The sequence below is a fragment of the Cherax quadricarinatus genome, chromosome 57, assembly GCF_038502225.1.
Source record: "Cherax quadricarinatus isolate ZL_2023a chromosome 57, ASM3850222v1, whole genome shotgun sequence".
Classification (NCBI taxonomy): domain Eukaryota; kingdom Metazoa; phylum Arthropoda; class Malacostraca; order Decapoda; family Parastacidae; genus Cherax; species Cherax quadricarinatus.
The window spans coordinates 9378696-9390437 of record NC_091348.1 but is presented as its reverse complement, the minus strand read 5'-3'; the positions used below and the strand labels follow the sequence as shown (position 1 = coordinate 9390437).

Below are 11742 nucleotides of genomic sequence, written 5' to 3'. Positions count from 1 at the left end.
TTTCGTTGTCAAGTGAGGAGAGGCTGTATGTTAGTGTAAACTTGTTATCTGGCATTTATATCATTTATAAGTGGGAAAAAATGGCATTCTGCTTTCCAGCGGTAACCTGGAACCTACCCTGCCGTATAAGTGGGGCCTTTTTGCATATCAGCATGTCAGTTACCTTCTTGCAAAACTTCAATCTACATATCTTTCTCTTCTATTACACCTCAAATTTGAAACACTAATATTTTGCATTATCAATCATGCTGTATCATAATTTACATTAGCATTACAGATACCCATGAACAAGTTTATTTCAAGTCTCTAAAGAAAATCATTAATCCTTGCTATTTAAAGGAGCAATGTGTAAATACTACTTATTATCTGCCATTTTTTATACTAAATTTTTTAATAGGGACAATTCCCTTCCTGGGAGCAAGGGGCTAGTAACCCCTTCTCGTGTATAAAATACTAAATGTAAAAAGATAAACTTTTGTTTTTTTCTTGGGGCCACTTTGCCTCGTTGGGATATGGCCAGTTTGTTAAAAAAAAAAAAAAAAAAAAAAAAAAAAAAAAAAAAAAAAAAAAAAAAAAAAAAAAAAAAAAAAATCCTAAAACACTTCGTTTATAATGAATTTGTGTTATCCTTACCTGTGGAAGTGTGGAGGGTATAGACACTGGAGGATAGTACTGAAGGGGTGGAGGAGGCAATAAAGGTTGAGAGACCCCTTGTGCACCACTAAAAGGAACCCCAGGTGGCTGAATGTACATCTGAAACAAATATAATCTATAAACAAGTGTCTAATTATGATCAAACTTTTACAAAATAGAACTCGCATTTTAACTATTAAAAAAAAGTAGTTTATATTTTGGTTTGAATTTTTTCTTCATGGGAATGGCCTTCAAATTTTTAAGAAATCTTACGATGTTGGTGTTTTTTTGAGAATTTGTGATAGTAGTTCAGTTATTAATTTCAAAGAAAATATAAAACCTGACACCTTATCAGATACCGAATCAGTGGATACAAGGGTTCTACTGTATATACAATATATTACTGCAGTGCCTCACTTCGTACATGGCAAATTACTACATCTGGCACATCACTTCCTACAGTGCAGATTACTGCATCTGGTACCTTATTACTTACCACATATTGCTGCAGTGCCTCATTTCCTACAAGGCAGATTACTACATCTGGTACATCACCTCCTACACTGCAGATTACTACAGTACACTGCATCTGGTACTTCACCACCTACACTTCAGATTACTGAATCGGTACCTCACTTTCTACACTGTACTTTTATCACAGGCAGCTTTGTCTGGATGACAAAATGCTTTGCTTAATTTTCTTATCTTGGGAATATGGTAAATTATATGCTGCTCCAAGTTTTACTATGTTACTTGTGGCTTCTTGAGGTGGCAGGTATAATCATACATATTTGTTTCTTAACCCTCTGACTGTTTCGGTCGTATATATACGTCTTATGCAAAACTGTTTCTGAAGTATTTATACGCATAAATTCTAGCGGCTTCAAATCAAGCGGGAGAAAGCTGGTAGGCCCACATGTGAGAGAATGGGTCTGTGTGGTCAGTGTGCACCACATAAAAAATATCCCGCAGCATGCAGTGCGTAATGATAAAAAAAAAAAACTGACCATTTTTTTTGGATTAAAATGCCGACTTTGAGGTGTATTTTCGCATAGTATTTATTGTTGTATTCTTGTTTTCATGGTCTCAGGTGATAAAATGGAAAAAGTATTACAGAAATAGAGATGATTTTGATTACTTTCACGATGAAAACAACCTTGAAATTGAGCTCAAAGTAGCGGAAATGTTCGATTTTTACCAATGTTCAGGAGTAAGCAAATCACACCACACGTCCAATATACTTCAACTGGGGAGTCTTAATATTCTTTCATTAGTGCACTGATATTATTTATACCATTTTTACAATAATGCAGTAGTCTCCATAAGAGTAAATTTTGTATTTTTTTGTATGAATAAAAAATCAAAATAGAAAGCAATAGTAATATAAGAGGGGCCTAGAGACATGACTAATGAACAGAGGATATGTTATCTTAGTGCCAAGAATGTCTACATTGTTTATTCTGGACCCTATTTTGAAAGTGGCATTTTTTTTAATTTGCGTGAAATTGGCCAAATTGCCAATTTCTGACCACTTTATTGGGTAGTTCAAATCGGTAAATGGGCAGTTTCTTGTACTCAACAGATAGAGAAAATGGAGTTCTAACCCTTTGACTGTCGAAAGGCCCAATCCTGAAGTGTCTCCTGGTGTCGGAAAATATTCGAAAAAAAAAAAAATTATTTTTTCTTATGAAAATGTTAAGATTATTTTTCTGATTGTTTTAGTCCCAAAAAAAAATTTTTCCCATCAGTACTTACCGAGATATAGAGGCATGAAGTTTGCAGAAAATGAGCCGCGTATGGCAACAGGCTCACACCTGTAAACTTTAGTTTACAGTGGACCCCCGCATAACGATGGCATCACATAGCGATTTTTCCGCATACCGCTTACTTTTATCGCAAAATTTTTGCCGCGCATACCGATTAAAAACCCGCTCACCGATTTTCGTCCGAGACGCGTCCAATGTGCCCTCACATGTGCCGCCCGTCCCATTGTTTACCAGCCAGCCTCCGTGGTAACATCCAAGCATACACTCGGAATATTTCGTATTATTACAGTGTTTTCGGTGCTGTTTCTGGAAAATAAGTGACCATGGGCCCCAAGAAAGCTTCTAGTGCCAACCCTGTGGTAAAAAGGGTGAGAATTAGTATGGAAATTAAGAAAGATTTTGAAGGGTTTGGGGCTAACCCTGAGAAGCCTATGCCAGTTGTGGAATCCATTGTGCCTACTTCAAAGATTAAGGAAATGTGTGCACAGTGGGTTGAACTGCAAACCTTTATAGATGAAAATCACCCTGACACAGCTGTTGCAAGCCGTGCTGGTGACTATTTCAATGACAATGTTGTGGCCCATTTTAGACAAATCGTAAAGGAACGGGAGGTACAGAGCTCTATGGACAGATTTGTTGTGCGACAGAGGTCCAGTGACTCTCAAGCTGGTCCTAGTGGCATTAAAAGAAGAAGGGAAGTAACCCCGGAAAAGGACTTGCTACCTCAAGTCGTAATGGAAGGGGATTCCCCTTCTAAACAGTAAGAAGATAATGCTCTCCCCTCCTCCCATCCCATCAATCATCACCAGATCTTCAATAAAAGTAAGTGTCATGTAATTGTGCATGCCTTTTTCAGTTTGTGTGTATTAAAATTAACATTTCATGTGGTAAAAAAAAATTTTTTTCATACTTTTGGGCGTCTTGCACGGATTAATTTTATTTCCATTATTTCTTATGGGGAAAATTCATTCGCATAACGATTATTTCGCATAACAATTATCCCTCTTGCATGGATTAAAATCGTTAACCGGGGGTCCACTGTACTTGTATTTGAAGGTTTTTTGTTTTTTTTCACTATTTTATTTTTTCACATAACTTATGTGGCCTGTGAGACCAAAGTAAGGTGCAATGTACATATATACACTCGTTGTATACAACACAATAAGCACACAAACATAATTATCAATATATTGTTTACAAAACTTGTTTACAAAAAAAAACAATACAAAAAATTGTTTATTACTATTGTTCTATAATATATATACCAATATACAGTCACTGAACATATTCCTAGAAGTTCTGTAGCTTGTGGAACTCTGTGAAACATGGTGTCATACACAGTGGTGTTTTACACTCTCACACATAAAACATGGTGTCATACACAGTGGTGTTTTACACTCTTACACATAAAACATGGTGTCATACACAGTGGTGTTTTACACTCTCACACATAAAACATGGTGTCATACACAATGGTGTTTTACACTCTCACACATAAAACATGGTGTCATACACAGTGGTGTTTTACACTCTCACACATAAAACATGGTGTCATACACAGTGGTGTTTTACACTCTCACACATAAAACATGGTGTCATACACAGTGGTGTTTTACACTCCTCACTCATAAAACATGGTGTCATACACAGTGGTGTTTTACACTCCTCACTCATAAAACATGGTGTCATACACAGTGGTGTTTTACACTCCTCACACATAAAACATGGTGCCATACACAATGGTGTTTTACACTCCTCACACATAAAACATGGTGTCATACACAATGGTGTTTTACACTCTCATACATAAAACATGGTGCCATACACAATGGTGTTTTACACTCCTCACACATAAAACATGGTGTCATACACAGTGGTGTTTTACACTCCTCACACATAAAACATGGTGTCATACATAGTGGTGTTTTACACTCCTCACACATAAAACATGGTGTCATACATAGTGGTGTTTTACACTCCTCACACATAAAACATGGTGCCATACACAATGGTGTTTTACACTCCACACACATAAAACATGGTGTCATACACAATGGTGTTTTACACTCTAATACATAAAATCAGTGTGTGTGCATTTTTGTTGAAGTTTTTTTTTATGTGCAAAGACAAAACACCTCGTCTGAGCAGTTTTCTTCAAAGTATTAGTAGGCAGTTGTGTTATGTAGTTTTTTTTTTTTTTTTTCAACAAGTCGGTTGTCTCCCACCGAGGCAGGGTGACCCAAAAAAAGAAAGAAAATCCCCAAAAAGAAAATACTTTCATCATCATTCAACACTTTCACCACACTCACACATTATCACTGCTTTTGCAGAGGTGCTCAGAATACAACAGTTTAGAAGCATATACGTATAAAGTTAGTTATCCTAGGTAAATGGTCGTGTGTCGTCTTTCCTTCCTTCCTAATTTCCTTCATTCCTTTCCTACCTGGAGGCTACCTGGAGGGCATTCCACCTCTCTTCCTACATTCCTTCATCTGTCCTTCATTACTTTTTTCCTTCCTTTCATCTAGTCCTTCCTTCATTCCTGCCTTCTCTTCTTGCTTCTGGTTTCTATAATATATATACACATATATAGTCACTAGATACTTTCATAAAACTGCTATTATCACCATTCAGCAAGCTTGTCTTGGGTGCGAGTGTGTGGCTTATAATTGTTTTGAGTCAGGAGTCAGCAGCTGTCAAAATGACATATTGTCTCATTACTCACTCCCCCTACCGCCTGTCAAAACAATGGGGTCCGATGCTGCTTCCCCCTCCATTCTATCTAATTATCTTTCTCCCTCATTCTATCTCTTTCAATCTGTCTCTCTTTCTCTCTCTCTGTCTATCTCTGTCTCGCAGGTACACATAAATACAACTATACATAGTGTAAATTACCTAGGATAACCCAAAAAATCCAGACAAAGTGCTATACTCTGCTTGAAGATGTGAGTAAACGTGATGATGACACAGTCTTGTGGCTCTCTCTGAGACAGAGCTAGACGGATAGACAGTGAGTTTGGCAGACAGACAAATAGACAGACAGACAAATGTTTGTTCGTCGTCATCTTCTCCTCCTCCTCCTCCTCCTTCTCCTTCTCCTTCTCCTTCTCCTCCTCCTCCTCCTTCTCCTCCTCCTTCTCCTTCTCCTCCTCCTTCTCCTTCTCCTCCTCCTCCTCCTCCTGGCTCTTGACAGATGGACAGCTGCCCCCCTCCCTCCACCCTCGTTTATGCTCATCAAAGGTCAGCTCTTATCAGATGTTATCTCCCCTTATCTTGTCACTGTCATGGGGTGAACTGTTTTCATGCCTCAAGGGAACATATTATTACATATTATTATTATTAGGTATTAGGTGTTATTATTATTATTAGGTATTAGGTGTTATTATTCTTCTTCTTCTTCTTCTTCTTCTTCTTCTTCCTAATCCTTCCACCTTCCTCCTCCTCCCTCCCTCCCTCCTTCCTCCTCCTCCCTCCTTCCTCCTCCCTCCCTTCTTCCTCCTCCCTCCTTCCTCCTCCCTCCTTCTTCCTCCTCCCTCCTTCCTCCTCCCTCCTTCTTCCTCCTCCCTCCTTCCTCCTCCCTCCTTCTTCCTCCTCCCTCCTTCCTCCTCCTCCCTCCTCCTTCCTTCCTCCTCCTCCCTCCTCCTTCCTTCCTCTTCCTCCTTCCTTTCTCCTCCTCTTCTTCCTCCTCTTCTTCCTCCTCCTCCTCCTCTTCCTCCTCCTCCTCTTCTTCCTCCTCCTCCTCCTCTTCCTCCTCCTCCTCCTCTTCCTCCTCCTCCTCATCCTCCATTGCTTTTGGTCTCAAACTCCTCGAAATCATGAAATTGATCTTCATTGACACTTCCATCTGTGTTAGAGCATCACTTGGGAAGAGAAGAGTCCCAGATTTGCTGGGAAGTCACATATTTCTTACCGCTAGACATGCTGAAAAAGGACGACTGAAATGGTATTCCCACAATGCACCACTGGCTCCCCGATTTTTTTTATATGGTGCACACTGACCATGGAGACCCATTCTCTCACATGTGGGCCTACCAGCTTTCTCCTGTTTGATTTGAAGCTGCTAGAATTTATGCGTATAGATACGTCAAACACAAACACGGTATCTCCTATGACGTATATATACGATATACGACCGCGACAGTCAAAGGGTTAAAGAAATAGCTATGAGTTTGGTCAAATGGAGTTCTAAAGAAATAGCTATGAGTTTGGTCAAATGGAGTTCTAAAGAAATAGCTATGAGTTTGGTCAAGTGGAACAACGGAATTGGCCAAAAACAGGGCTCAAAGTTGGCAAAATCGCCAATGTGTATATGTCGGCGAGACCATGAGTTTTCGACCAAATTTCGTACTTTTGGTGTCATTACCATTGGGAAAAGATTCTCTATTATTTCATAAGAAAAAATAATTTATTTTTTTTTCCAAACGTTTATCATCATAGAATGACAGTTTCAGAAAGGGGCCTGCTACAGTCAAAGGGTTAATAATAAGAAGCTAAAAGAGTTAACTATGACAACCATGAGGTGAAAATATTATTTTATTGGTTTACTCCTTGTTAACTTACACTATGCCATTAATTAACAACAATAACAAGAAGTGGATTTACCTAATATCAAGGCACTGGCCATACTGAATTTTACAAGTCACATGCATTTCTAGATTTCAGGTATGTCTTGCTACTTCTACTTACACTTAGGTCACACTACACATACATGTACAAGCACATATATACACACCCTCTGGGTTTTCTTCTATTTTCTTTCTAGTTCTTATTCTTGTTTATTTCCTCTTATCTCCATGGGGAAGTGTAACAGAATTCTTCCTCCGTAAGCCATGCGTGTTGTAAGAGGCGACTAAAATGCCGGGAGCAAGGGGCTAGTAACCTCTTCTCCTGTATATATTACTAAATGTAAAAGGAGAAACTTTCATTTTTCCTTTAGGGCCACCCCGCCTCAGTGGGATACGGCCGGTTTGTTGAAAGAAAGAAGAAAGAAGAACATGCATTTCTATGGATTTTTTGGATGATGCTTGGATTTTTATGCTAGATCAATTTCGAAGTTACATATTATTTTAAAATCTTTAAAGAATATGTACATATAGTTTAGCAAGTAAAATAAATACCTGCATGGGCATTTGAGGGGTGATACAGGAAACACTTGTAGTAAGTCCCTGGATATAATTGTAGCCAAGAGGGTATGGAATGCCAGGTATGCCATAGGGCACAGAAGGTGCAGTTGCTGCTACTGGGTATCCTGCCACTCCCACTATTGTGCCACCACCGCCATTGCCACTCACTCCAACAGAAACCTGCAAATAAAATACTGTAATCAATATCTGCATTAAAGATGTCCTATTCTTCCTCATGACTATTTATCCTTGAAAGGGTGACTAAATGTAAAATTTCCTTAAGTATTTAAGCTAGTTTATGGAATGTGACTAAATACCCACCAGCTTGTTAAGGCTTAATTACTTTACAATATCAAACAAAAATGAGAGGATTTATCTATTTCAGTTTGTGATAGTGATCTGAGCCTCAAGAATGTCTTGACCAATACTTACTGGCTCTTTGACCTATACTTACTGGCTCTTACAGTAAGTGTGAAAATTTCTGTTTGTAAAATGAAGAGAGGCTTTAAGAATTTTTCAGATACTGTACTGTAAGTCTACATAATAATTTGGTTATGACATAACTTAGGCATGTGGAAGTGACAAGCTGAACATCAATTACATAATTCTTATCAACATAAGTTCTACCTTTATGGCATTAGTCATACATTCCAATATAATACTGGCAGACAATGCTACCACTATTAAGATATGTGGTAAATCAGATACACAGAGTAAACGTTTGGAGAGAAATGGTATAAAATGCTATGATTTAGAAAGACAAAGAATCATGAGATTCTTTATTGTTAGTAAGGAATTACATTATACTGAATTTGTGTATATACCAGTGTAATCTTTTATTAACCCTTTCAGGGTCCATCTTGTAGATCTACGGCTTTACGTTGAGGGTCCAAACCATAGATCTACGCCATGAGCTCAGCTTACTCTGATAAGTTGTGAGTGGTAAATTTGGGCCTAGATGAGAGAATCCATCTATGTGGAATGTGTGCACCACATAAAACAAATCCTGCAGCACACAGTGCATAATGAGAGAAAAAAAAATGAGACCGGGATTTTCGATTAAAACAGCGACTTTGCAGTGTTTTTTCGTAAGTTTTTATAGTTGTATTTGAGATTTCTTGGTCTCATTTGATAGAATGGAAATATTTTACAGAAGTAGAGATGATTTTGATTGGTTTTAGTACTGGAAATGGCTTGAAACTGAGCTCAAAGTAGCGGAAATGTTAAATTTTTGTCGATGTTCAAGAGTAAACAAACGACCTCATACGTCTAATACACACCAGCTGGTGGGTCTAATATACATTCACAAATGTGATGATGATATTTATACAATTATTACAATATTGCATAACAGTAAATCTTCTATTTTTTGGTTTGAATAAAAATTCATTATGTGAATAAAAAATCTAAATGGAATTAATTTGTAAAGCCTCAAAACGTAACTAATGAGCAGAGGAAATGTTCGTTTAGTGCCAGGAATGCCTGCATTGTTTATTCTAGACCCTATTTTGAAATTGGAATATTTTGAACTTTGTGTTAAATTGGCCAAATTACCAATTTACGATCACTTTATTTTGTAGTTGAAACAGTTGACTGGGCGATTTCTTGTGCTCAATCGATAGAATAGAAGTAATACTAGTGAAATGGCTAAGAATTTGGTTGGCTGGAATAATGTAATTGGCTTAAAATCGGAGTCAAAGTCGGCAAAATCGCCGATTCGTAAATATCGCTGACACATCAAAATTCGCGGGAGCATAATTTCGTCAGTTTTCCATCAAATTTCGTACTTTTTGTTTTATTACCTTCAGAAAAAGATTCTCTACCATTTCATAAGAAAAAATAACAATTTTTTTTTTTGAAAATTCTTGGACACTGGTGCACCCTTTGAAATTTGGCCTCTGGACCCTGAAAGGGTTAAAAATGTTTTGCTCAGCAACAGATTTATCACTTAAATTGAATTGAGCACTTTTTCCCTATAAAAGTCAGCACTTAGATGGCCATTTTATATACATCTTTTATAGAGCAAATGCCATATTTTTAGTAAAGTCTTGCTGTATCTAAGTATCTTTGATTTACTAGGCATTGGCTATTATTCATTTTTCAGGAATTTATCTAATTGGAACCAGACCTGCAATTACTAAGAAAGCTATTGGAATCTCAGAAACAAGAGTCTAGTCCGGGGGTATAGACAAGGGATGACTCAACAGTTATAAAGTCAAAGGCTTTTCCTTCATACATATGAGGAATTATCAATAGACCCTTAAATATCTTCAGAACAGCTTCTTCTATATTTTCCTGATCAGGCAGGATATGTTACACCAACATTCTGACTAAACAGGCCATCAGTCAAGAGGCCTGGTTTAAGATTGGGACATTTTCATTTTGGAGGTGTATCAAATGCTTCCGAACTAAAAATAAAAAATAAGGTCTGCTACCAAGACTCTTAGTGAGGCATTACAAAGTTATAGGATTATAATGCATATTGCATGGTCTTAAAAGCAAAGGTGTACTGAACGATATTTTAAGTGATTTTGTTGAAGGTGCTCTTACAACGTGGGATGTATATAAAACTTAATGTAGCAAAAGACTGCAATGACATATTAACCCTTCCAGGGTCCAAGGCCAAAATCTGAAGTGGTGCCCCAGTGTCCAAGAATTTAAAAAAAAAAAAATGGTTATTTTTTCTTATGAAATGGTAGAGAATCTTTTTGTGAATGTAATAAAACAAAAAGTACGAAATTTGATGGAAAATTGATGAAATTATGCTCTCGTGAATTTTGATGTGTCAGCGATATTTACGAATCGGCGATTTTGCCGACTTTGACTCCCATTTTAGGCAAATTGCATTATTCCAGTCGACCAAATTTTTAGCTATTTCACTAGTATTACTTCTATTCTATCGATTGAGCACAAGAAATCGCCAAGTCAACTGTTTCAACTACAAAATAAAGTGACCGGAAATTGGTAATTTGGCCAATTTAACACAAAGTTCAAAATATTCCAATTTCAAAATAGGGTCCAGAATAAACACTGTAGGTATTCCTGGAACTAAACTAACATTTCCTCTGTTCATTAGTTATGTTTTGAGGCTTTACAAATAAATTCCATTTTGATTTTTTATTCACATAATGAATTTTTATTCACACCAAAAAATAGAAGATTTACTGTTATGCAATATTGTAATAATTGTATAAATATCATCACCACATTTGTGAATGTATATTAGACCCACCAGCTGGCGTGTATTAGACGTGTGAGGTCGTTTGTTTACTCTTGAACATCGGCAAAAATTTAACATTTCCGCCACTTTGAGCTCAGTTTCAAGCCATTTCCAGTGCTAAAACCAATCAAAATTATCTCTATTTCTGTAATATGTCTTCCATTCTATCAAATGAGACCAAGAAATCTCAAATACAACTATAAAAACTTACGAAAAAACACTGCAAAGTCGCTGTTTTAATCGAAAATCACGGTCTCAGTTTTTTTCTCTCATTATACACAGTGTGCTGCAGGATTTGTTTTATGTGGTGCACACATACCACATAGATGTATTCTCTCATATCTAGGCCCAAATTTACCACTCACAGTTTATCAGAGTGAGCTGAGCCCATGACGTAAATCTACGGTTTGGACCCTGAACGTAAAGCCGTAGATCTATGGGACGGACCCTGAAAGGGTTAACCCTTAAACTGTCCAAATGTAGATCTACGTTTTTCAACATTTGAAAGTATTTAAAAATAGTAGAGCTTCTTTTTTTTTTGAAATTTGAAAACGTGTAAAAAAAAACTTTGATCTACGTTTTTTTTTTTGTTATTTTTGAAAATATGTAAAAAAAAAAAAACGTAGATCTACTTTTGGAGCACTATGCATGTGAACGTAGATCTGTTTGGACAGTTTAAGGGTTCAACAAAGTAATACAAATCTACAGATTTGTGAATTCGATTAACACCTAGCACAAACACAAGTGTATTTCAAATATGATACAAATATACAGTAGGGCCCCACTTATACGGAGGGTTAGGTTCCAGGCTGTCGCCGGAAAGCAGACATTGCCGGAAGGCAGAACGCCATTTTTTTCCATTTATAAATGCATATAAATGCCAGACAACAAGTTTACACTAAATTATATTAAGTTAGTAATAGAACTAGGCATTAAAAACACACAAAGTAAAATACATTCACAGTAAATTCATTACTTATCTTAAAGTATTTGTAATCGT

The 11742-nt window shown here is 37.0% G+C and overlaps 1 protein-coding gene across 1 annotated transcript in view; it reads right to left on the bottom strand.

Annotated features, from left to right (window-relative positions):
* The window catches only part of Dora (zinc finger SWIM domain-containing dorado), a 506090-nt gene that overhangs the window by 149233 nt on the left and 345115 nt on the right, over window positions 1-11742 (bottom strand). Inside the window, exons 20-21 of the mRNA XM_070097330.1 lie at window positions 7517-7702; window positions 634-753 (exon numbers count right to left, since the gene is read on the bottom strand). Coding sequence (XP_069953431.1) covers window positions 634-753; window positions 7517-7702 — 306 coding nt within the window. The remainder of the gene's footprint in view (window positions 1-633; window positions 754-7516; window positions 7703-11742) is intronic.